At 32.1% G+C, this 26,549-nt stretch overlaps 2 protein-coding genes across 17 annotated transcripts in view; one reads left to right on the top strand and one right to left on the bottom strand.

Annotated features, from left to right (window-relative positions):
- Positions 1-3,376, top strand: part of LOC111597895 (protein pangolin, isoforms A/H/I/S) — a 54,440-nt gene extending 51,064 nt beyond the window's left edge. For all 7 annotated transcript variants that reach the window (XM_030225864.1, XM_030225861.1, XM_030225863.1 and 4 more), the window contains one exon: positions 1,492-3,376. In XM_030225864.1, coding sequence (XP_030081724.1) covers positions 1,492-2,848 — 1,357 coding nt within the window. In that variant the 3' untranslated portion in view covers positions 2,849-3,376. The remainder of the gene's footprint in view (positions 1-1,491) is intronic.
- LOC111595873 (calcium-dependent secretion activator) overlaps positions 1-26,549 on the bottom strand; it is a 32,461-nt gene that overhangs the window by 1,207 nt on the left and 4,705 nt on the right. For 4 of the 10 annotated variants that reach the window (XM_023309788.2, XM_023309790.2, XM_023309791.2 and 1 more), the window contains exons 7-25: positions 24,734-24,984; positions 24,641-24,655; positions 24,345-24,575; positions 24,125-24,269; positions 23,409-23,515; positions 23,151-23,326; positions 22,280-22,486; positions 21,989-22,125; positions 21,737-21,924; positions 21,375-21,664; positions 21,196-21,308; positions 19,655-19,906; positions 16,863-17,019; positions 16,091-16,232; positions 15,132-15,317; positions 12,967-13,276; positions 12,517-12,897; positions 10,830-10,969; positions 10,264-10,757 (exon numbers count right to left, since the gene is read on the bottom strand). In XM_023309788.2, coding sequence (XP_023165556.1) covers positions 10,547-10,757; positions 10,830-10,969; positions 12,517-12,897; positions 12,967-13,276; positions 15,132-15,317; positions 16,091-16,232; positions 16,863-17,019; positions 19,655-19,906; positions 21,196-21,308; positions 21,375-21,664; positions 21,737-21,924; positions 21,989-22,125; positions 22,280-22,486; positions 23,151-23,326; positions 23,409-23,515; positions 24,125-24,269; positions 24,345-24,575; positions 24,641-24,655; positions 24,734-24,984 — 3,639 coding nt within the window. In that variant the 3' untranslated portion in view covers positions 10,264-10,546. Of the gene's footprint in view, positions 1-10,263; positions 10,758-10,829; positions 10,970-12,516; positions 12,898-12,966; positions 13,277-15,131; positions 15,318-16,090; positions 16,233-16,862; positions 17,020-19,654; positions 19,907-20,345; positions 20,612-21,195; positions 21,309-21,374; positions 21,665-21,736; positions 21,925-21,988; positions 22,126-22,279; positions 22,487-23,150; positions 23,327-23,408; positions 23,516-24,027; positions 24,091-24,124; positions 24,270-24,344; positions 24,576-24,640; positions 24,656-24,733; positions 24,985-26,549 lie in introns of those variants that run through there. The other 6 variants (XM_023309792.2, XM_023309793.2, XM_030225860.1 and 3 more) reach the window with 6 other exon arrangements.

Genomic DNA, 26,549 nt, shown 5'->3' with positions numbered 1-26,549 from the left:
ATATGATTTTTCTAATTATTAAATGTTACTTTACTTGACTGCAAAGTTTTTGTGTTTTGTTTTGTTTTTTTGCATTGCAAATTTTTTTTAATTTTAAATTAAAATTGTTCTGTATTTATTACAAACGATTGACTTTCATATATAATAAATCGAGCCAGATTGCAAAAGCTCCATAGTTCAGCTTAAAAATTATGTTTCGGGCTAATTAGGCATACGAGGGCGGTCTGAAAACGTTTCCGTAAATAAAGAATATATTCACAAACAATATTGTATTTTATTTTATTTAACAAAAGATATGAACGGATTTCTAGCTTTTAGTTATCGTGTTTTAAAGACCATCCTCGTATATGAAAAATGTGTATATATATTGTAAACATTGAGAATATGGAATAAAAATAATATACATACATACAAAAATATATATGAGAGACATTTTACATTTATTTTTATACATCTTTTACTTGCTTTCATGAGTTTTTAATGGCTGCATGCAGTAATATCATATAATATGACTGTATTAATTTTAATGTGATATCAAATTGTGGATGTTTCGACTTGCTAAAAAAACACTTTTGTCGATGAGTTTACAGATATAGATAGTATATAGGAGCTTATAGATAGCATATTTGTCTACCATTCTCTTTTACTATAATTAAATGTAAAATAGAACTTGTTAAACTCTCTTTTTCTATATTTTATTTTTAGATTTGCTACCGGCATTAGATCCAGCGAATAATTAGAAAAAATTGCTTTTTTAGAGCTTTTTCTAATTTATTCATCCAAAACGAAATTTCCAAAAAATTAAGTTCCAATATATTGCCAGATCTCAAATAAGCAAATATTAAAAACTAATATTCAGTAAATGAAAATAAAAAAAATATTTAGGTATAATTTTTTTATATTTTTATTATTTGTTTCAATAATAAAAAAAAATGTCAACCTCCTCTAAATATTTAAAAAAAAAATATGATTTCACTATCATAATTATTAAGAAGCAAATTAATAGTTAAAATTTAAAAGAAACTAAACATTAAAAATAATAATCAAATATAACATAATTATTAATAAAAGAAATAATTTAATTGATTGAAATTTCCGTTCCCTTAGAAATTCTTTGATTTGTATGAAAATTTTCCGCTAAAAGTATTATTTTTGCCATTCTCTTTCACGCACGATCATATATATATATATATATATATATATATAAATATATATATATATATATATATATATATATATATATATATATATATATATATATATATATATATATATATATATATATATATGTATGGTATGTATATGTATATATTTAACCCTGCCGAACCGTGTGCATGTATTATATTATATCTATTATTTTATTTGTCTTCTGCATCTCTGTTGTGGAATGCCCTTCATATTTGCAAAGAGCAAAAACATATATTAGCAACACTTCAAATAATAATGATTCTAATACTGATTCTTCTTCTCTATCTCTTTTTGATTGTGCAGACGTAAAAAGAAATGCATACGCTATATGGAGGCATTGCATGGAAACGACGGCCATGAGGAAGGCAGTGGCATGGACGATACTGGCAATCTGAGCCAGCTGAGCGATGATGATGATGATGATGATGAAGATCTGTTAATGAGCGGCGGCGGTGGCATTGGCAGCTCTGGTAGCGGAGATGAGATGATCGATATGAATCGAGATAAAATTGCCGACAATGAGGACACGGAGTCAATGAGTCAATCGCTGTCAAGCCCAGGCTGTCTGAGCGGCCTCTCCAGCCTACAGAGTCCATCGACAACCACCAGTGTGGCCAGTCCGCTTAATATAAATATGTTAACTAGTCCAATGACGCCTGTCACCAACACCAACCCCAACAATAACAATAGTAATGTAGCTCCGCTTTCTGTTATTAACACCAGTAGTACCGAACAGACGTTGACGAGTAGTCAGTTATTAATATCTGGATCTGGTTCCGGTTCCAGCATCAGTTCAACATGTAACATTAGTAATAATACACCGAATACCTCTAGCACAGCTTCATCAGTGACTGCTGCAACACCAAACTCTTCTAATGAGCGTGCCATGATGCTCGGCAATCGCTTCAGCCATCTAGGCATGGGCCTTAATCCAGATCAGCTATTCCCCGCTGCAGCTGCAACTATCAGCAGCAGCAGCACTATCGCAGTTACCTCTTTGGCAACAAATGGCTTCAACAGTTATAGCAATTCGAGTATGAAGACAACGTCTATGACGATTGCTTCACCCATACCTACATCGACATCGGTATTGGCATCGGTATCGGCATCAGTATCGGCATCGGCATCGGCATCGGCATCAACATCGGCATCCGCATCTGCATCGATACCTGCAATAAGCCTGCATCGCAATCCGATTGGCGCCAATCCGCGTGACATTAACAATCCGCTCAGCATCAATCAATTGACCAAGCGCCGAGAGCATAACAATATTGCTCTGTTGGAAACTCAATCGACCTCAGCGATTTTAGCCCATAATCCTTACACGCACTTGAATTCGCCACATCCGCACACGCATCTACATTCGCATACGCATCCGCATCCCCATCCGCATCCTCATTCGCATCACTCGCTCTTTAGCAGCAGCTTCAGTCAACATTTCCAGCAACAGTTGAGCAACCATCTAGCAGGCACAGGCAGCAGTATCAACAACAGTAACAGCAACAGCAGTAGCAACAATCACATCGGTTCAGCCGTCCAGGCCATTGACACGCCCACTTTAAGCAGTATAAAACGTCGGAATACATCTGATTCGCCAGCAGCGACTGGTAGTAACTCGGCACCCAGTTCAACTGAGACTGGAGCAATAAGCGTTTCGTAGCAGTCTGGCAGCGGCATGACTTTAGCTCTTGTATCAATCAGCCTTCGTCACCTGACAATATTGCCTTACCAACACTCACTCAAACGGAAGCGCTTCGGATTAGTGGTTTATGGCATATATCAGACTATTGTCGGTCAGTCTGTCAGGTCGTATCGCTCTTACTTCAGGATCAGCATACGCCAAGTAGCCAATTAGCTAACGTGCAATACAGTACCACGACTCGCTCCGCTTCACCCATCATCTCCATTGCCATAGTTGTAACAAATGTAACATGTGGCCATTATTGGATAAGTGCCAAAAGTACTCACCTTCCTATAAACATGCATATATAAGCACACATGTACACATACATATATACACGAATTTATTATCAAAAAATACACAGTATGTTATATACATACTTTATCAGCCAACAAGAATTATTATCAGCCAATCGGCAATCCAAGTGTGTACCCTAGTCCAACACACGATATGATTCTATGAATGCCAAGTCAAAGCAACATCAAAGTCAAGTCACTAACATATAATAACTCCAATATGTATATATTTATATGTATATATATATATATATATATATATATATATATATATATATATATATATATTATAATTATTAACGTAATTACATAAAAGTATTTGCATAATCTATATTGCAAAGGATAAAACAGAACAAAAAACTGAATGCGGCCAAACAATTTATATTCATGTGTGGCCAAACAATTTATATTTGAAAATGTAGATTATTCTAATCGATCGTATATACCATATATCAAGGTATTTCTCTATTCACTAACACTCTTTCACCCACATACGCGAGGTGTGTTCAAGTAGTAAAACATAAACAGTATTATTTTTTTATTATTTTCGATGAATGTACTGTTAGTCATGAATGTATATACATATGTCTGTGTATGCATAACTGTATATCTCTGTGTATGTACATATATATATATATATATATATATATATATATATATATATATATCTATATATATATATATAGACATATACACATATGCAAGAAAGAACGTACGAATTTATTATAAAAAAATTGGACCTGATAGCTCATACTGGAAAAAAAGTATCCCAGTTTTTGCGTGTACATATGTATGTGTATATTGTATATCTATATATATATATATATATTGATTAATTTACTTTGGACAATATATGCAGTGTAAATCTAACTGGCCAGTTATATATGTATGTATGTATGAATATATGTATGCTTGTATATACATAAGAGATACATGACTTATCAAATCAGGTTCTCCTTAAGTCCTTAAGTTAATATCAACATTTGTACATAGGTGTTGATTTCATATAGAAATATGGAGAAGATTAAGCCAAACATTTAGTGGAGAGGTTAGGAATATGAATGTTAATTAAATTAATGCGAAAAAAAAAATAATATATATATATATATATATATATATATATATATATATATATATATATATATATATATGTATTAACAATGTGTGTAAACCCATTGCCAATTATAAAAAAAGACTGTTAAATACGTATTTAAATAAAATGACATATATTTATATAGACAAGTGTTATATCAGTTAAGGTGCACACCTAAACAGATATACACAGATGTTTTAAGTCAATATAAGTATATACATAACGAATTAATTACATACAAACACATACCCCAACATCAACATAACGGGCTAATGTATGTGTATATTAGTATGTGCAAATTATTGAACTGGCATAAACATGTAATAGCGGACATACACACTCAGACACCCGCACACAGACTCACACACAGCCAGTCACACACACACACACACATACGCATTATCAACAACAAGCTCACATACATATACACATACATTATATTAGTATGTCAGGTTAATAACACATACATTATATTAGTATGTTACAGGATTTTTTCCAAATTACAATAAACCGAAATCGAAAGCGCAGCCACACTATTAAAGACAGAATGGTTCGAGATATAGTTCTATATGTAAAAACACATATCTATAGACGTATATTTAGAAACAGAACACTAGCTTTAGAATATATTCTAATCAAAAGCAAAAGCAAAAGCAAAACAAAAAAAAAACAAAAACTTATATTTACGTTAACTATGCTTCCAATTTTCTGTGTTTTTTTTTTAATGTTTACTAAGTAAATAGTGCATATGAGAAACAGTTTTGCAATATTTACAGTTTTATTTATTGATCATAACCTCTAAGTTAATATATACCAACAATAACGTCAACAAATTTGTATTTTATATATAAATGTATGTATATAAGGTCACATTCAGTCCATAAATGCCTTTACATTTCACTGTGCATCCAAGGTACGTACAACATACATATGTACGTATATACATATGTATGTATGTACTGTGGAGGTATATATTGTAAATGCAGCTCAATACCTTTATTCATATAATTGGCCATAAATGTCTCGTTCTTTTCTCCATTCACATATCTATATCAACTAGACAAATACCCTGTACAGCGTCCTATGCAAGATTTTGAAAAGCCCTAGACAACACATACATGTGACAGTCTGTACTTTCAACGAGATGTAGCTGCTAACACCTAGCTCATTACTCTCTCTACTCTCTAACACACTCTCTCTCTCGCTCTCTCTCTCGCTCAAATAAATGTATTTATACATATGCAAGCTTTGCTAACTCAGAGTGGAGTTTTGCGTAAATATATTAAAGGGTTTGACAGAGTATTACATGTACATGTATTAATATATATATATATATATATATATATATATATATATATATATATATATATATATATATATATATATATATATATATATATATATATGTATATTGGTGTATTGGACTGAGAGGCACAGCATTGTTGTGCATATGTACATATGTATTTAAAAATTGTACGGAAGTGGGCACAGAATTTAAAATTAATATTTAATAATTAATTTGCATTCAATGAATAAACAAAAAAAAATAACCTAATTGCAATTAATATTGGTTAATTGTTCCGTTTATATTTAATAGATCTTTTACCAAGTAAGTAGACATAAATATGTATAGTTAAGAGGTTGATACTAATACACATGCATAGATATAAGCAGTATTTAGATATAGTTATATATATAATACAAATTAAATGTTATATACACCCCATTTATTATAAATATGTAGTTACATTATCTATAATAAATAAGGCATTCACATAAGAATATAATGCAAGAATTACATTAGTAAATAATTTGATGTATTAAAAGAATTAATTATACAAACAAATACTGATAAATAAAAAAAAATAATAAATAAAAAATAAAAAACATGTTGACAAGAGAAACAAAATTAATATTTTAATTATATTCATTCACGAAGAGAAAGAGTAAACTGCATTTGCTGTCCGTATACTCGCTAGAACCCTTGTCTGCTAAAGTCTATTATATCAAAAATTAAGCGGAATTGGTAATTACTCTATTTTTGACGACATCAACTCTAAATTTAACAGCTATTAGTTGATTTCGCCAAATAAGATTTTATAGACTTCGGAAACAGTTAAAACTAAGAGAGAATTAGTAACTGATAAGATAACAATGAGTAGGATAAATTTGCAAATAAAGTCAACAGCAGATTCCGACAATTATCTAACTTTGCAAAACAGCAAGGTGAAAATCAGGCGACTCTGAAACTTGGTTGCAGCAACCCCATCGGCGTCACAATATCGTTTAGAGCCAGCTTAGTCTTAACTTTAAATAGAATAAAAGTAGATTAAACTCTTTGTTAACATATACATATGGAGCACAACTGCTTGTTTACAATTGTAAATAGCCTAACAGATAGCCGTATAAAGATAGCTCGCTCATCCGCTACCTGAGTTCTAACCGATTCTTGCTTCGTAACTTGGATATAGAAATCCACCATTTGGAAAATACGTAGGCGTCAGTACGTCCAAGTTACTAAGTGCATAGACATAAGGGCTAACAGATCGGCAGAAATGTTTTCCTATATTCATGAAATGCTACCCGATTGCGTCTGTCAGACAGAAATCCATCAATGCATTCTGTTAGACATCTAAATGATCATATTTTTGCGCCCAGCCTCCTAAAGGCTAAGAGTCTATTTTAGTCAGTTCAAATTTGTATACACTTAATTGTGATGTTGTTCAGTTTTGTATTGATCGTTATTCGTCTGATCAATGGTTTTTATACCCTAACTCGTGCGTATTTCATCCCTTAAATCTAGCTTATCTATTGCTGAGTTCGTGTCCTTTGGATACAAATATAAATATGATACTTCTCATTTTGAGACTACTGCCAACATTTTTAAGTTAGAACACGTTAAGCTTACGCGATCCAAACTGTTGCATTGTTATTGGACCGACAAGTCAAAGAGGATTGCAAAATCAGAAATTGAATCCGATGAATTCTCTTGTGATGTCGCTGTCATCAATGACTTTCAAAAGCAATTTCTTATAGGAATTTGCCACGTAAGCCAGAACCATAGGATTTGGCGAACGGCATCATTCGAAGATCAACCAGTCGAGGTAGCTGCTCACCCATCAAGCAAACGAGCCGAAGCTTAGTAGATGGACCTGGAACGTTATACGTCGATCAAATTGTTATTTCAATAGTTTTGTAACCTTTCTGTTGTTATCGTGTGCCTTATGTGGGATACATATTAAGAACAGAAGTCTTGGACTGACTAGGCTATCATGGTCTTCACAAAATTAATGCCCCAATTTAAAAAGAAAACCCTGATCCCATTGAAAATGGGAACAAGATATAATGGTTTTGTGCAAATGTATGCAGGTAGAAGGAGGCGTGGCAGACTCCATAAATTATAATGATGAACCCTGTCTGTCTGTCTGTCTGTTCGTCTGTCCATATGTGTGAGAACGCGTTGATCTCAGCTTCTACAAGAGCTAAAGAAAATTTTTTTGTAGGTCTATAGCACGCGCATTTTAAGTTTGTTTCAAATATTCGATACCTATTCGCTTTTAATGGTTATCGAATAAAAACATGATTGAAATGCAGTTCATAATTTATATCTCGGACGTCTTAAGAACTAGAGCTGGTTTTATATATATTTTCTGCAATTTTGATTTTTTTGATACCTGCTCCAAATTTCCCCAAATTTTTTAAATTTAATTTTAGTTGAAAATATGGCCATTATGTGAAGGAGGAGCCAATAGAATATGTAAATCATATGCTCAAAATTTCATTAAAATCCATTAAGTAAAACAGAAGTTATTAAACAAAACGTTTGCCCAATTTGCAAAAGCACGTCAGCAGCGCCACGCGCATGCATTTTTCCTATGCGTGTGTACGCATACATTCAAATGCGTGTATTCTCGGCATCGAGCGCCGCCTCTAACATCACCGTTACTGCACTGCTTGTCCGAGAAATTGCAAATCTCAACCTCAATTCAATCGCAATTTCGATTCTTCGAATAGAAAATAATACACCCATTTGCATAGGAAAAATGCGGTCGCTTGGCGCTCCTCGCTACATGCTTTTCAAATTGGCCAAACGTTTAATAACTTCTGTTTTACTTAATGGATTATAATAAAATTTTCAGAATATGATCTACATATTCGATTGAAGTAATTGTCAGCTCAGTAAAAATGCAAACTCCTTCACATATGGGTCCTATTTCCAGCTGAACTTAAATTTAAAGAATTTGGGAAATTTGGAACCAGTATCCAAAATAGAACTATCAATTGTATAAAATAAATAATGTAACTCTTAAGTCGTAGACACAAATAGATGATTAAAAGAGAACAGATAAGGAAAAAAGGGAAGAGAACATGGTAGACGATGATTATAAGAGAGGACATGAGATGAGATGAGGGCTCATAGGTGGTAAGAAGGGATTCCTCTGTAAGTAACAGACGGATTAAAAGTGATTATGCACAATAAATTATGATTAGAATGCTGGATTATGGATCCAAAAAATGGTAAATAAATACATTTATACATATCTTTAAGGTCAGCTAATATTTATAATTTATGCAACCTGTTTGTTTCGCACCCTATAAGGAAAAAATAACAAAACAAAAGCAAGTTAAATAAAGCAATTGCATTGTTTGTGATATTTGTTGACAATTCCAAATGAAAGTTTTCTATTTTATTTCGTCTAACTAAAAATGTGTATGCTAGTGTTCCTCGGAATTATTTTCAGCTTGAACCCTCATAAATCAAGTATTGAATACACACTCATTTATATTTTACATATCTCTTTTGAATAATCAATATGTATATATATATGGTCTTATATAATATACATTTGATAAGGGATTAGATTTAAATTGGAAAAAATTGAATTAAAATATTAAAATTATATAAATATATGTAATAGATATGTAGCCTAGAATTTATTGTGTATATTGTGAAACATATATTGTAGTTAAATTATTAATTATTAAATTGTTAATTAAATGATCAACTTTCCAATTAGTAGCGCAATTTTTTTTTTGCTTTTTCAATAATATTTTGTAATAAAGGCCAAATGTAGAATATTCTTATGTATATGTACATTGAAGTATTTAATTAGTAGATTTAACTATAAGATTTTTTTTTAAATTTTTACTAGCTCTTTTTAGCATATTTGAAAAATTTACTAGATGCAAATTTATCATAGAAATTAGTTTGTGTCCTTTTTTTTAATTAAACTGAATGGTATTAACTTATAGTCGGAGTTTCGAAGATTTTATACCTCGGCAGATATTTACAATATTACTGCTTAAATTTGATGATTTTTATTTTGTTTATAGTTGAAATTTCGAATGGCAGTTTGATAATATAGGTCGATTGCAATGTTTTATAATAATCAATTGAAATCGGAATCGGAATACGCAGACATACCATTTATAAATCAATTATTATATGTATATATTTAAATGCCATGGTTTAACATAAAATATTTTGGTGTAAGGATTTCCACTTCAATTAAATTGTCTATAGAGCCTTATATCAGTGGAGTACATATTACATTGTACATAGTTTAAATATTGGTTGTTATTAAATGGAAGCGAGAAACATTATATATTATATATATATATATAACACAAACACATATATATATATATATATATATATATATATTGAGTATAATTTGTTATAAGTTAGTTTACTTCTATAGCTGATGAAGAAATATGCATGTGGAGTATTACTTAACATACTTGCTATCCCATAATATTTGATTTATCATTGTATTTATTATGTATATATAATTGTGTATAATATTATCCAAGAGGTAATTATGTTTGTTACGTAAGTTTTTGTTTTCAATTAAGCACAAATTATTGTACAGTTATTGGATACCAGAAAGAACTGTTTTTTAAATGATAATACCCACGATTGATTTTTATACATTTATATAATATAATATACATATACAGATGTATATATATATATATATATATATATATATATGTATGTGGGTTTATTATATATCCTTTGTTATTGTGGAATTATATACATAAACGGAGCTATATTTATTGTATCCATTATTTTCTGGTTTCAAAGAATGTAAATTGAATCATGCAACTGTGGACTTGGTTCTCAGCAAAGCTACGAAGTTGCCATCAGAAGCTGGACGTAAAAATATATATATGTAGTTATATATGCAGAAGCTACACTGTATCTATTTCGAAATATATAAATATATATAATTTGCAAAGCCGTTGTTGATGGATTGACATTCGGTTTTGGATTCTGTCGTCGCTTCAAAACCAGCCGCCACTTCCTAGCTTTGAGCTAAGTCCACCAATGCCTTTGCCGAGCAGATTGCCAACACGACCAGCTACCACATTGGTAACAGCCGCTGCTTGAGCGGCCCCAATCTTTGGCTTCGGCATGCTGCGTGACGCATGGGCACCAGATTCTCCACCCTCTCCTCCATCCTCTTCGTCACCATTGCGCATATCGTCACAATTGCTGTAAGTTTTGAGCACAACAGAATCTTAAGTTTAGAGGATTCGTTTGGGCTTTGACTACGGGGATACTTACAGATCTCCGTCGGCTACATCCGGCATAGTCAGCGCACAGGTGGCCTCTTCAGCAGTCATTCGTTGTATAACTGTCTGATATGCTTTTGAATTTAACTTGTCCTCAAGCACGCCTTGCAACTCAAAGTCCGAATAAATTTTCTGGTTCATATATATAATATAGTACATATAATATAGTGTGGTAAAGTATATATATATATATCTAAATAGAGAAACAAAACATCAGCTGATTACTTTCCCCTCGCTCTGCATTTTCACGAAATTATTATTCTCTCAATTCCCATTTTAAATGTGTGCTTATTGCATTGTAAAATTGAATTGTCAACTGCTAAAATATTATTTGTTACGGTGGTACCTAAAAAACCTGGTTATTAAGATCAGGGTTCCAGTTCTGATAGACGTCCACTTGCTTTCTTATATAACATAGTATATGAGTATAGATACGTAAGCTCGAATCTCGAATTGCAATACTTTTAGTTTTAAAATTTTCTTTAAAACATCTATATATATTGTATGTGTGCATGAGTGTGCAAATGTTCAGAGACAAGCTATAACATGTAAGAAGGCTCTGGTCGGGCTGCCCGAATAGTAGATTCCCTGATCCCAGTCCTATCTGCGTATTTTAATATTTTCCGTAGTTTGTATCGAGTATTCAAAAAAAAAAACAAGTAAAAATCGGCATTACGACACCAAGATTCGAACCTCCACTTCATAATTTAAAAAATAAAGCAAGGCAAAGGAGGATCGAGCCCAGGGGGCAATCTGCTTACCAGCGCCGCCTCTACCAACGCAGCCACTGCACTGCTTACCTAAGAAGTTGCAAATTTGAATTTAAGTTGCATATTCTAAATTCCGAGCCCCTAGATTTCTTATTTTTTCTTCTTACAAGGGACGGATTTTGAGTCTAATAAACGTTTTCCTGTTTTAAGAATTGTTATATACATTGATAATAGGAAGTCAGGGTATAATGGTTTTTTGCAATTGTATGTAAAAGGCAAAAAAAGGCGTGTCAGACCGTATTAAGAACATATATTCTTGATCAAGACGACAATACGTGTTAATTGATCCTTGTTCGTCTGTCTGTCCGTAAGTGTGAACGCGTCGATCTCAGCATCTATAAGTGCTAGAGACTTGAAATTTGTTGTAGGTGTGTTTATAATAATCGCAAACTATTTTTGTTTTATCGTTTTCGAATTAAAAACCTAATGAATACTTGAAGGAGTTTGCCTTTTTACTGAGCTGACAATGACTTCAATCGCATAGATCATATTCTGAATTTGATTATAATCCATTAAATAAAACAGAAGTTATTAAACGTTTGGTTAATCTGAAAAGCACGTAGCGAATAGTGCCCATCGAAAGCATTTTTCCTATTCAAATGGGTGTATTCTTTTCTATTCGAAGAATCGAAAATGAGATTGAATTGTGTTTGATTTATCAGCTGATACTTAAGTTGAGATTTGCAATTTCTCGGTGGCGGTGCTCCTCACCGGCAAGTTCTGGGTTCTTGATACCAGGCGGCGATGAGACGTTTTTTTTTTGTTTATTTATGAAGGTCGAGTCGATGCTCGTAAACAATGTTGATTCGAGTCTCGGTGTCATAACGTCCGTTTATATTTGTTTTTTATTAAATAATACCCCGACTAGAGCTTTCATACTTATTATATATGTATTTGATTCCGCATTACCTTAATAATGTGAGAGATGGACGTGACCTGAGCATAGTGTAGGGAGTGATCCAAACGTTCTGATAGCCAAGTGGAGAGCATATTTATTTGCTGAGAGTACCACTGGTCAAAGAAGTTTAATGTCCATAGATCATCGCCGATTTTACCGCGTATTTGATCCATATTATTGCGAAAGAAATTCACATATCCTTGTCCCAGATCCTTGCCAGAGCTCGAGACATTGGTAAAGCTAAGGATTGATCCGATGAGACTGCCCTCATCGTAACGCCCTAGCTTCGACAAAGTCGACTCTAGCACTGACATAAGTTTTCCACTCAAACCTTGTGTCATGGCTACATTCGCTTTGTCGATTTGATCATCGATTCTTGCATGGAATTTGTACTAAAAATTAGAATAATAATCATAATGATAAAGTGTGTGGGTGGACGCGAGTGTGAGTGTCTTACTTACCAGATCAATACCATCAATGGTAGTTAATTTAAAGCTTTGATTTTTAGCATCTAATATCACATTTACCATAGCGCACATCTCTGTTGGTATTATATAATCGGTCGATATGAAGGCAACATTTTTCTTTAACCATGACTGAAATGACGTATCCGTTCGCTGTATACACTGTTCGATCATATCAACGGCCATCATCTTTAATCGCTGCTCCAAATGCTGTCGAAACTCTGCATCTGGCCAATGCAGATCTCTAATAAACGATTGCAATGCATCCAATTTCCAGAATAAGTCTTCCGATGTTGCACAACCATTTCTGTGCAATCAAATAAGCAAATTATTGATAAGAATATTAATACAATGCTATCAGATATTTTGTAAGTGTAGATAGAGTAGACAAAAGATTTCGCTATATATTTTATGCATACATATATTAAATAATCATTAATTATATATAATATTGGGAATTCAATCAATGATCCGTTCTACAGTTCTTTACTCCACTACAATCTTAAATTTCAAATATTTACGATCGTGATTGTTCCACAAATTTTTGTTTTTGGTAATTGGAACACATAATACACATCACAATACAATCGAATCGCTTACTAAAATAACCATCTATCACATCATCTATCACTTGAAATTTTTATTTTTTATCTAATAATAAATAATAAACTGACCCACTAGTTCCCAAACTTTATAAACTCAATTTTAATCACCAATTTTATATTCCTATCTCGTTCTGAAAAATAAAATACCAAAAACCATTTAGAAGAGCTGCAGCCTAGTTTTATATATACTTGTATATCAATTTTTCCAAATTCGAAATTTACAAATATCAAAATTTGGGATTTTTTAAATTCTCACATACTATCCGAATGTATAATTATTATAATAATATATATATATATAATATGATTATAATAATAATATATATATATAATATAATTACAAATATTGGCGAGTAACTTCAATTGCAAGCAAGCAAATGCAACTACAAAAACTTTAAAAGGGATGCTTAATCTACATTTAATTGGTAATACTAATGTAAAGGTGTTGTATTGACATAGTAGTTAATTGATTGATTGAACGAAATATATTATAGTTAAGAAGCGCACGCATAATGAGAGTTACATGTGAAGAGCTATACTATACTAGCTTAAAGTATGTATATATTGAATTTAATTATTTTATTTTATATTTTGATTGTTTGGAACTTCAATTCTTGGATTCAATTGAGTAGATTTCTTATAAAATCTAAATGGAGATATAAGAGATATCTATCAGATCACATGGAATTATAATATAATTGATCACATATAATATATAGATTACTATATATATATATATATAGATATATACATAGAATACAATACTATATACTATAATTTTAACACTGACATTTATAACTTCCAATGTTGACGGACATGATGTAGGTATTTTTATATAGGATCCGTCATGGACTCAAAGAGAGAAGTTATTGGGGCTATTTAATATTATTATTTTTTAAAATTTTAAAAAGCAATGAGCAATAACTATATGTTTTGACACATTTAGGGAGCGATTGAAGATTGGGCCGTGAAATATCATCTTGTAATTAATGTAGCGGCTTTTGTACTCAGGTACCTTTTTTACTTGTTATTTGTTCGTCTTTGTCTGTTCGAAAATAGCACTGAAACTACATTTAGTATTTTGCCTACAAGTTAGTTCTAGCGTAAGTTTTGTAATTTGGTAGCTTAGCAGAAAAAACTAAACAACAAACAAACATAAAATATAGTCGTATATATACATAAGTATGTTTTCTATATGCACACCTACAAAAGTGTTTGGATGCACAGATATACATCGCATATGTATATATTGTATATATATCTATTATATATATATCTTGCAGGTGACTGAGTTGTGAAGTTAGGTAGTAGCAGTAGTTATGGATTATATTGTTTACTGTAAATTTTCTAATTTAGTTAGCATACATATTATGTATATATAAAATGTACATTAATCAACATTTGCATGTATTGTCGAATGTTAATAGTGAAAAATGTATTAATATATGAATATTAGCTAAATCTGAATCGTGTTCTAGTTAAATCAATTCTCGAGGCAGCAAAAACAGAACAAAATGCAAAGAGAGTATCTTAGATAGAGGCATTAGTGTTAAAAACCTCATTTCGTCAACGCAACCCGCTGCAGCACCAGCAGCAGCAGCAGCTGTGCGTTTCGGTAGCTTCGGCACATAAAAATTGACTTGATCTTTCTTGCCGCTCAGCAGGGCCGCCGGATTAAGAGCTGCCGTGTTTAAAGCCTGGGCGGCATTGTTTAATGCAGCTGGATTCAAGGCGGCGTTAATCCTAAATTTTCAGCACAGAAATATGAAAATAGATAATATGAACGGCAAACATTTGAATTGCTTAATAATGATAGGACAGTCAAGAGTTTATGAGAGAGAGATAGGACGGGGTACAAATGAGCGGAGATAGATGAATAGAAAGAAAGATATACAGAGAGAGTGGGTGACTACAGATTGGGTGAGACTATTGCAATACTCGCGATGTCATATTATCAGAATCATTTGCGCTCTCTTATTTAACATTGTCTGTCAAGACTTATTATTCCATAAATATATTTTTATTAATGTTAAAAAATCAGTTCTCTATAATATTCCCCTTTGTATTTAGTTATGTATTATGTATATACATATATTTTTAGAGTTGTAAGTATATGAAAAAAAATATATATATACTTACAACTCAAAAAATATTGATAAAATCAAGCTTACATTCGATCGGACAAAATTCCTACTATAGGAAATAGATTTTCTAAGAAAACTTCCAATGAAATTTCACAAAGAAAGGCACCCTTTCGTTATTTTTAGACTATTTTTTCAACAGTTTTTATACCAGGGTATTCCTAAAAATAATAACTCAACCCTCTTTATGCTCTATAACTAGTGTAATACTATGGCTTTCAAACTCAAATGATTAATCATTAGTCAGTCAGAACAAGCACTTTTTAATATATATACATATTTATATAAAAATATGTATATGTTCATAAAATGGCCCAGCCCGATAATGTGGATTTTAAATGAAATTTCGTTGAATCGAATATAAGTATCACTTACCCTTTGGTCTCCCAACGTTCTTTTTCAAAGCCTTTGTGTATGGATTGAGCTATCGAGGATTCCATTAGATCCACGTATCTCACCACCAATGGGGCAAATGTGTCACGCAAGTGCTGATGGAATCTTCCGTTTCGTAAGTTATCTGAAAATATTCACAGCCATGAAATAATGTTAACACATACTTTAAGTTCTGACTTTATTTGTACATATATTATGACCATTCAATTTAAACCAATAAGGCATTTTTTATCTACGTCCATTTGTCTTATGTTTATTCACAAAGTAGAAGATAATATTGGTTTTGTAAAATTTCCGTCTTGATGTCCTCGCGCCTGTTTGTGTGACCGTCTGTCTGAGTGACCACTAACCATTTCACCCAAAATCTATTGATCGACCTGAGTAATTTCTATCCTATTCCCATCCCTATTTTTAATGAATTCATCTTATAACAAATTTTTAAAATGTAAATAGTGTATAGCTGGCTGTAAAATACTGCGTCTCGTTCAAAAACATGAACAATTTGATTCATGGTTCTATTTGTAGTGGTTCAAAACTTAAAGCTGGGTTGTTGCCAAGCTCAAAAACTCTGAAAATAATATATTTTTTACAAATTTATCACGAAAAGTCAGTGGTCTACTTCAAACCTTTTTAACCTTAATAGGGTTCAAAAATAATGGCATTTATAGTCAGTTCCAATTCATTATCGAACAAGTTTTAATACTTTATTAGACAAGAGTGAATAGTACATATATATTAATGTTTGTGGACTTACCATCAGATCTTAAATAATCATTAAGTATTTGAAACAATGGAAACGAGTCCCATGTATCTGGTGCCTGCTCGGACAAAACTCGATCCATGTCAACTGCAAATAGAGACCAGAATATTTCCGCATGCTCAACCAGTAGATCGCTGAACCAAGCAAACGCCTATAGAACGATAATACGAATATTAAATGAGATAACCTATTTATACGAATGATATATTCATTTATATAGAAACACTTTTATTGTTAAAAACAAAAGAAATCTACAGACATGTTTTATCTAAATTGAAAGTTTAGATGATAACGAAAGTCAAGCGATCATAATTTTAAAAGATATCTATATATATTTATGCATTTAGTTTTTCTTATAAGTATATAAATTAATTATATTTATAAGCAATAAAAAATATAGTTCGATTAATTTTCTCAGTCAGAAAATCTTCAATACTATGAGGTATTCAGGAATACTATGAGATATATTCGGCCAGCCGAAATGCACACCTGCAGAAACTGTTTGTTAATTTAATTTATTTATTTATTTAATTAATCTTTAAGTCTTTTAATTAAACACAAATAACCGGAAAATGTATAGAAATTCATTTTTAAATAGACCATGTACTCATGTGTACATATTTATAGAGAGATTACTTTTCTATACGGTATCTTCTATCCTATATAAATTTATCATTTATTTTCATTTAACTAGGTTTAATTTATTATATATTACAGATTTAGTGCATAAATAATATATACAATTTTTTTTTAAAAACCATCAAATCTAAAATCAAAGCTAGTTGAGGATCAGAACAATAAGCAAATCCATTTTCTGCAAGTTACCTATAAATTACAGTTGATGAAAATGGTAAGCCTTTTTAAGATTTAGATATTCTTTAGGTGCAAATATAGCATGAATGTCGTGCATTAAGCTCACATATATAAGTGTATAAGTAGTTTACATGTATGGATTTATAGTATAGAAATATATTGAAATATATTTTTTATAAAATAGTTATTGATAGTATTCAACTTTCATATGTATGACTTATTATTTAAATGGGTATGTAGATCATATTATTATCAGCAACGTACGACAGACATGCATTGTTTGTTTAACTAACTCCAATATTTACATTAAGTATATGAATTTTTTTTTTTTCAATACTAAAACAGATTTAATATACAGTCAGACTTTGGATTAAGATGAAAAAATATATATAACCTAAAACTAAGCTTTCACCTTAATTTTACAATTTTTATCTATTGATGACGAGCGTTTACAAAAGTTCTGATATATCTCATTTATATATATATATATATATATATATATATATATTGTAACTTGTTATATAAATATTACAAATTATAAATATTAAATATTAAAAAATAAATAAAAATTTTGGTTTTTTATATTTTGATACATTTATTAAGAATAAAACATAAAAAAGGGAATCAACTAAAAATATAGTGATATTATATGTTAACATAATGTATAATATAGAGGATGGAGAACAAAAAGGCAACTGTAAAGATGGAAAGTATAATATAATATCAATATTTACAAAATCACTCATTGAAAACAAATCTAATTTTTTTCGGAATAAATAGTAAAATAATAAATGATAAATGCTTTTATTACTAAAAAAACTTTTCTCCACTTATTTTTATTTAAGTTGGAACTTCATGTTGGAAAAGAGGGACACGCTAGACAGGTTAAGTTAGATCGTTAGACAGAGAAAGGGTGAGAGAGATACAGAGAGAGAGAGAGAGATATAGATAGAGAGAGAGATAGATAGATAGAGAGGGATAGAGAGGGATAGAATGAGAGAGAAAGATAATAGACAAATGAGAAACCAGAATAAATTTTTATGGTATCCCTTATGGGTGAATCCTTTATGCACCAGTTACTTTCAGTCTAATGTAAGTAAGGAAAGTCGTGATCAGAATCAGGATCAAACATCATATTCACTTCATGTTTTCGAATTACGAGTCGAAGTCAGTGACACGCCTAACAATTTCTGTTTCTCTCTCCCTATTTAATCACTATTTACCCTACCTTCCTATCTACATATCAATATTTACTGTTACCTTTTCCTTTTTGCACATACTTATTTTTATTTTATTTTTTTATTTTTTTATTTTTTACATACATATCGACTGTCAAACAGTTCAGTTTTAATTTTAATTAATGTATTTATTTTCATTTAAAATGAACTACATTGCGAGAATTAAAATGATTGCAAGGAATTAAACTTTCATTTTAATTTACTTATAATACACATCATATATATATATATATATATATATATATATATATATATATATGATATATATATATATATATATATATATATATATATATATATATATATATATATATATATATATATATATATATAAAGTATCTATTGAAAAGATCGTTTTTAATTCTTTATGTGCATACGATATATTTTGTAAAGAAGTCAATATGTTATTTCTTATGTTTATTATTTGAAATAAGCTCTTGAATTTGAAATTTAAATTCAAAAACTAATATGTGTTAATATGTTGTAGTGATGCCCAGAGATATACATGTTTATATAATTAAGAGAATGGGTGTACGAATTGTGATGTCATATAAGTATGAATATACTATGTGTGTATATGTTTATATAGCTAAAAGAAATATGTGTTATCTATACTCATTTATAGTTATGTTGGTCTATTATCTAAATGAGAATTTGTTTTGTATATGTGTATAAAGAAAGAGAGATAGATAGAGAGAGAGAGAGAGCGAAAGAGAGAGAGAGAATAGTACATGCCGTTGGTACTGGCGATGTGTATACCGCATGTGTGGGCATACAGTAACGAAATGGGGGCGCTCCGTCAGTGTTAGTGGCAGCTGTAGTAACATCCAAAGTGCCTTGATCCATGCTAGTGTTACCCAGACTAGACGAAGCCCCGGCGACAGTGGAACCACCATCAAATCGACCATCACTGGGCAGTCCAGTCCCATCTCCGCTGCCTTCCTTTATTGTCTTAATTTTATCCTTTTTGTTGTCTTGTTTGCGCAGCTAAATTGTGTAAACCGAGTATACAAATACAGATGTACGTACCAAAAACAAGTTATATATGTACAGAGTACTTAAGTTTGTGTTAAACACGATCAAGATCATCTTGATTGCATTCAGTGTCGATATTATTTAAATACTACGATAATTTATTTTGAGATCACTAATCATAATTTGTTTATCGAGTGCTTAAGCGTTTGAGCGACAGAATTAAGTTTTTGTTCTACGGAAACTATGCATATATTGTTTAAGCTATACTTAAGCTCTTATAAAAATAATAATCATTTAAAGATCGATAAGTTGATCTAATTAATGTCATTTTTTCTTACTCTGGTTTTATTTTTATTTTTCTCCATACCGATTTGTATTCTATTTTTATATATTGAATCTATATACACTGACGAGCAAAACTGTAACACATGTTCAATGTTCTCATTTCAACGGTCTGTATTATCTTTTCTACTTTATGCATGTATGTATTTTTAATATTACAAAAAAGTTTTTCCCCAAACTCTAAGTGTTTCCAAGATTGCAAAAGTGTGTTCAGATCTATTCGAAGTTTATAAATATTCAATCTGTATAAAATTGCATGTTATTATATGGTTGACTAGCCATGGTTTAAAACGTTCTTCTCGGTCAATATTGCTTATATTCGATCGCGTTGCAAAATAGAGTAACGTGGTGCTTGAATATTGTAATCGGAGGGTGCTGGAATTTTGGGAGGTGGAGTAAACATACAACATATACATATACATACAAAGAGATGGGGTTACACTCGTATACATACACACAGGTGGTAAGGTTCAAAGAATGAGTCAAACTATAATAATAACTTTAGTTAATAAATTTAGTATATTGTGTAGAAGATTACATATAAATTAATTGATATACCAAAAGCTGATTAGAGTTTTACATAATACATAAAGAGTGCTGCTGCAACAACTGGGTGTACTTTCCAATATACATAAAGATATATTAGATATGCAACACACACGCTTTTGCTCATAGCGTAGTACAGATAGTCGGTACATTTAATTGCCTACACACATTTAAACAACACACCTAAAAGAAATTGGCTCATTCGAAGCACAAGTGTGGACGCAGTACAGTTTATAAGAGTATAAGAATAACTTCTTGCATTATACTTACATTTGACATTTGACTGTATATCGTCGTGAAACTTATACATAACACACATATGTATGTATATATCTAACATACATACCTGTTTGTGTTTGGGTACATTCATTTCACTCTTATTATTATCTATTTTCTTGACAACGACAACTTACTTCGCCATAGTGTTCCTCATTTTGCTGCAGTAGATCAACACAAAGCTCAGCCAAATGTATTAAATCCTCGAGTTTTTTGGGTGGTGGTACAATCAGTTCACCACGTAAGTCCTCTGTGGAGAGTTGATCAACAAAATTACATTTTTTAATAACTAAAGTGGATCCCAGTGCTGATTTACCTTCGATTTTAGCTTCTGCTGATAGCCTTGTGTAGTTTACAAGCGCAGCAGTCTCTAAGCTTTTTTTTATCATTTGTCGCACTTCTTCCGGTGGTACTGGGGTAACGATATCTTTCATTAGAACCCTTTCGAGTAGGGATAGTGTTGCTTTCAAAGCCCCTTCGGGCCGACCGAATGGAAAACAATATCTAAAATTGGTTATTTGATACTCAAGTAGCTGACGCAAACGTTCTTTAATTTCCGAAAACTTCTCCTTTTCCTCATGAGTTATACTACCCACTCCATCCGGTCTACAAAAATAATAGTCATACATAATAATTACGTATAATCACTCTGTCTTTGTATATATGATGGTACGTTACCTATTGCCGTGAACATGACTTGCGCAGAATGCAAACGAATAATGGATCAATGTGGGATCAATCATATGCTGTTTTTCAGCACGATCCAAAAGATCGGAAAGATAACACAAATGTCGATAGCATCCACGCACACCATATCGCGCGCAGTACTCGTCCAAAACAAAGACTTGCCCTGGACTAAACCACCCCTATTATGAAAGCAAATATAATATACGCATCAAATGATTTATAGACTATTTTGATATGACTTACCAAAGAGGCATATGGATCATTCAATCGGTACTCAAGTGTTAGATTTTGTAATGTCTTAAATAGGCTTGCATGATCAAATGTGCATGGATCCGCACTTATATAATCCTCCATGCCATGCTTTCGTGCTTTATCCGCATCTAAATAAATTATTTATTACATATTTTAAATTCAATTGAATGAAATTAATCGAAATACAGGGTTTATAAAGCAAGTCATAGATAACTTATTTGTAATAAATTTATATTTGTTATTCAGATCAGTTTTGCTAGATTATTAACTAAGTTTAGTTACCTCCTTGAATTTTAGACATGGCCGAATTTTTGTCCTGAGTTATTGGTGGCGTAGGCTTATGAGACTGACCAGTTGCTCTATACATAGCCATAACCCAGAGACTGCATTCGTTTTCATCGTCACATGCAAAAGCTATGCTGTCGCCTTCGCGAACCGCATTAAAGAAAAATCTGCCACCGTTTAAATCGATTCCGAACATAAGATTGGCTGTAAACACAAATTTTATTCAATATTTAACAAGAATGGATTCTGTATACTATATTTATTGTTTTACTCTCAACACATTAAAAATGGGAATGTCGGGTATAATGGTTTTATGAAAATGTATGCAACAGTCAGAAGGAAGGGTGACAGGCCCCATATATATTCTTGATTATGACGACGAACTGAATCAATTTAACCCTTTCCGTTCGATTGTCTCAATGAGCACACCGACGTCACAAATTATATATAACACTAGCTCCAAAGACGAGATTTATTTTAATAGCTGAAGCTTGATAGCATTTTCATCGATGGAATGCATACAATTGCAAGGATTGTTCTACTAACAATGGAAGATAAAAACAAGTAAGAAAGATACCCTAATCCCAGTCCTATCTACGATTTTTAAAAATTTACAACAGCTTGTATCAAGTATTGCAAAAATAAAAAGCAAATAAAAAACGACATTACGACACCAAGATTCGAACCCACAATTTCGGTCTGCTACGCCTCCTTCTGCCTGTTACACACATTTGCACAAAACCATTATACCCTGGTTTCCCATTTTTAGTGGGATCAGGGTATATAAAACAAGGAGCATACCACTGTAAAAAGGTATAACATGTCATAAAAAAAAAATAGATATATATATATATATATATAAACATACCACTGGCAGCTTCAATATAATCAACTGTATATCCATCAAGCTGCATCATCTCGGACGGCTCCGATTTCTTCTCCTTATAGCTACACATTGCAAATGTGTATTGAGATACTTGAACTAACACAAAATACCGTCGTTTCCATTTTTTCCATACTGATTTTCCAATTGCAAACAGATGTCTAAGAATATGCATATGCATATAACAAATATAATATTATTTTAAATATATAGATCTGATATATAACATTATCGTTTACATACCCACAATGCTTCATATTCAACGGTTTGTCGAGCCTGCATGCTATCTTGATCCGTACATCCTGGTCGGGTAAATTTTTGGGTACGATCATGCGATGCCATTCAGGAGACTTAATTAGAAGACAAAATAATTGAATAGAAAAAATATTTTGAATTAATATCATTAAAAAAGTTGCAGTCTGGCCGATTGCATATTACTCATTTACGGCCTAAGTTATATAGTTTTTCAAAATTTGAAATGCCCCACTAGGCGTGGACGCATCATTCTTAGACTGGGTCTTCAAATCGTTCCAAAGGTGGTGAAATTGCCGGGTATTTTTAGTGTCATGTCCTAAGGGGCATTCAATTTTTTGCCATATCGAACGAGGAGGTCAACAATAATTAAATAAAAAGAATTTCTCTAAAGCTATGGATGATACAGTATTACCCGACTTTTCACGCCCCAATGTGCGTAAATATAAGCTATATTTTTATCTTGGGTTGTCAACGCGATGTTATGTGCCAAATTTCTAGCACTTCAACTAATTAAGTTTGAGACATACCAGAAAGAGTATTTTCCGATTTACACGCCCCAAGTGTCTGTATCGTGAAAATCTTAACACTTAATCAGGATGCTACTTACGAGACAGACAGACAGACAGCAAGATGGACATTGTGCAAAACCAACATACTGTTTCACTTCGTGAATAACTATACAAATATGTGAAATAGTTGCTAACTTTGGAAGAAAGAGGTGTAGGCTTTATGGTGACTTTTCCCAACTCTTTATCCTCCAGTGCGAGCATTCCAGGATTTTCTGTATAGAGCTTCACTTTAACGACAGGCAACGGATGAGTTGTAGTAAAATCGCCCTGAGTATCCCACCTGCAAAAGATTTGTAATCAAATTGTTATTATTATGTTGATATTAACATTAAAAAACGAGCGAGATCTCTCTTACATTGGTTTCGATGCCTCGGCTTGATCAGTTTGCAATTTTTCCCCATTTTCAACTTCCATTGTACAGTAAACAATCCTATTAGGAGCTAACGACTTGAGGCCTTTTACTTCCATTACAATTACTTCCAATTGAAATGTAAGTACAACATCTAATTTGGTCAGCTGTGTAGTACCATCTTCCGAATCACCTTCTAGCTTGGACAGGGATCCATGAGAGCGCAAAATCATTTTTCTAGTTGTGAAAATAACATTAATATTTATAAATAAAATTATCAATACTTTTTTAATATAACTTACAAAAATGATGGTGTGCTGCGGTTTTCGGTGGATAGGAAAAGAGAGTTAATAAAATAGGAAGTTAGACATTGTTTATAAATGAAGAGATTTTACCTATGGTTATAACGTTTCAATTTCTGTAACCCATATTTACTGTCCATATTTCCTTTTGATACGGGAAGAGATTCCAGATTAGCCATCAGTAGATTAATAGATGATTTCAATTCCTCAATGTATAAAGACTCCATTTCTTTAAGCACAAACTTTGGCATCAGCTTTCGATTCTTTTCCATTTCTCCAACACGCTGCATGCGTCCATCCAATTCTCGACGAATGGCTGCAGCCTGCTCATCAGCAGAATCGAGCTAATAAAAATGAAACAGAAATATAACATATTGTTATATAAATAATATCATAATAACACAAATGTCGTAATGATAATACCATAATAATAATAATAGCAAAATAAAGCTCCGAATAACGGGGAAAAATAAGATGTGAAACACCCAACAAACGCACAAGATGATATTGATCCACGGTTAACTGGGCAAGCAAAGCAAGCAAAAACTCGAAGTTTCAAAGAATCTCAGTAGCACCTGTATCCAAAATGTAGAAGAAACATGACGAACAACTATGGCTGAAGGTGTTGAAACTGGACGAACTACTGGATAGTCATTGACTTTGTACAAAATCCCGGAAAAATGCTAAAAGTGCAGCAGATTCCCCAAATAGAACCCTATTAAAGTCTCAAGGACATAGTAAGGTAGACGTCCTTCGAAACATAAGCAGCAGAATCCAACAGGACGAAAAGCGAAATGTAGGAAGCATAACGAAAACCCGTTCCGGGGAACGACTTGTGAATTACAAAATATAAATAAGTCAAAGCTTTTGTTGCTTTAAAATTACAAATAGCTCACCTCGGGAAATATAAAATATATTAATGAACCCGTCCAATCCGCGGTTCTATATTATTTCGATAGCTTTTTCTATCACAGAAAAAGGAAGAAAAACTAAAGGAAGATAAAGCAGGACTCGAACCAACATCTCTACACTTAATTTTCTAAAAACATGTAAGAAAGCTCTAGTCGGGGTGCCCGACTAGGAGATACCCTGATCCCAATCCTCTGAGTTTTTAAATATTTTCCGTAGTTTGTATCGAGTATTCAAAAAAAAAAAGAAAACATATAAAAATCGACATTGCATAACCAGGTTTCGAACCCGGATTATTTGCGCAACGTGCACCAACTCTACCAACACCGCAACTTCATAATTAAAAAAAAAAATAAAACAATAAAAAACGTCTCATCTCCACTGGTCTCGAACCCCGGACCGTACTGCATACGAGCCCGCCTCTACCAGCTCGGCCACTGCACTGCTTATGCGAGCGGTTGCAAATTTGAACAGAAGTAGCAGCTAATAATTCAGAACAATTCAATCGCAATTTCGATTGTTCGAAAAGAAAACAATACACGCATTTGAATGTATGCGTACACACGCATAGGAAAAATACATTGCTGACATGTGCTTTTGAAAATTGGGCAAACGTTTTGTTTAATAACTTCTGTTTTACTAAATGGATTTTAATGAAATTTTCAGCATATGATCTACATATCCTATTGGCTTGGTTGAAATGCAAACGCTTTCACATAATGGCCCCAGTTCCAACTAAACTTAAATTTTTAAAATTTTGGGGAAATTTGGAGCCAGTATCCAAAATCCAACAAAAATCAAAACTGCATAAAATAGCTCTATATAGGCTCTAGCTCTTAAGACGTCCGAGATATAATTTATTAACTGCATTTCAATCATGTTTTTATTCGATAACAATTAAATGCGAATAGTTATCGAATATTTGAAACAAACTCAGGGTATAAAAAAAGACGCTCGAGGCCGCCTGCGTTAAGCTAACTACTTAACTGTTAGATCTAAG

Source organism: Drosophila hydei, unplaced genomic scaffold, assembly GCF_003285905.1.
Source record: "Drosophila hydei strain 15085-1641.00,03,60 unplaced genomic scaffold, DhydRS2 tig00008145-arrow-arrow-pilon, whole genome shotgun sequence".
In the NCBI taxonomy this organism is placed as follows: Eukaryota; Metazoa; Arthropoda; class Insecta; order Diptera; family Drosophilidae; genus Drosophila; species Drosophila hydei.
Note: the sequence above shows the minus strand (reverse complement) of the source record. Positions and strands in the feature narration are given on the sequence as shown.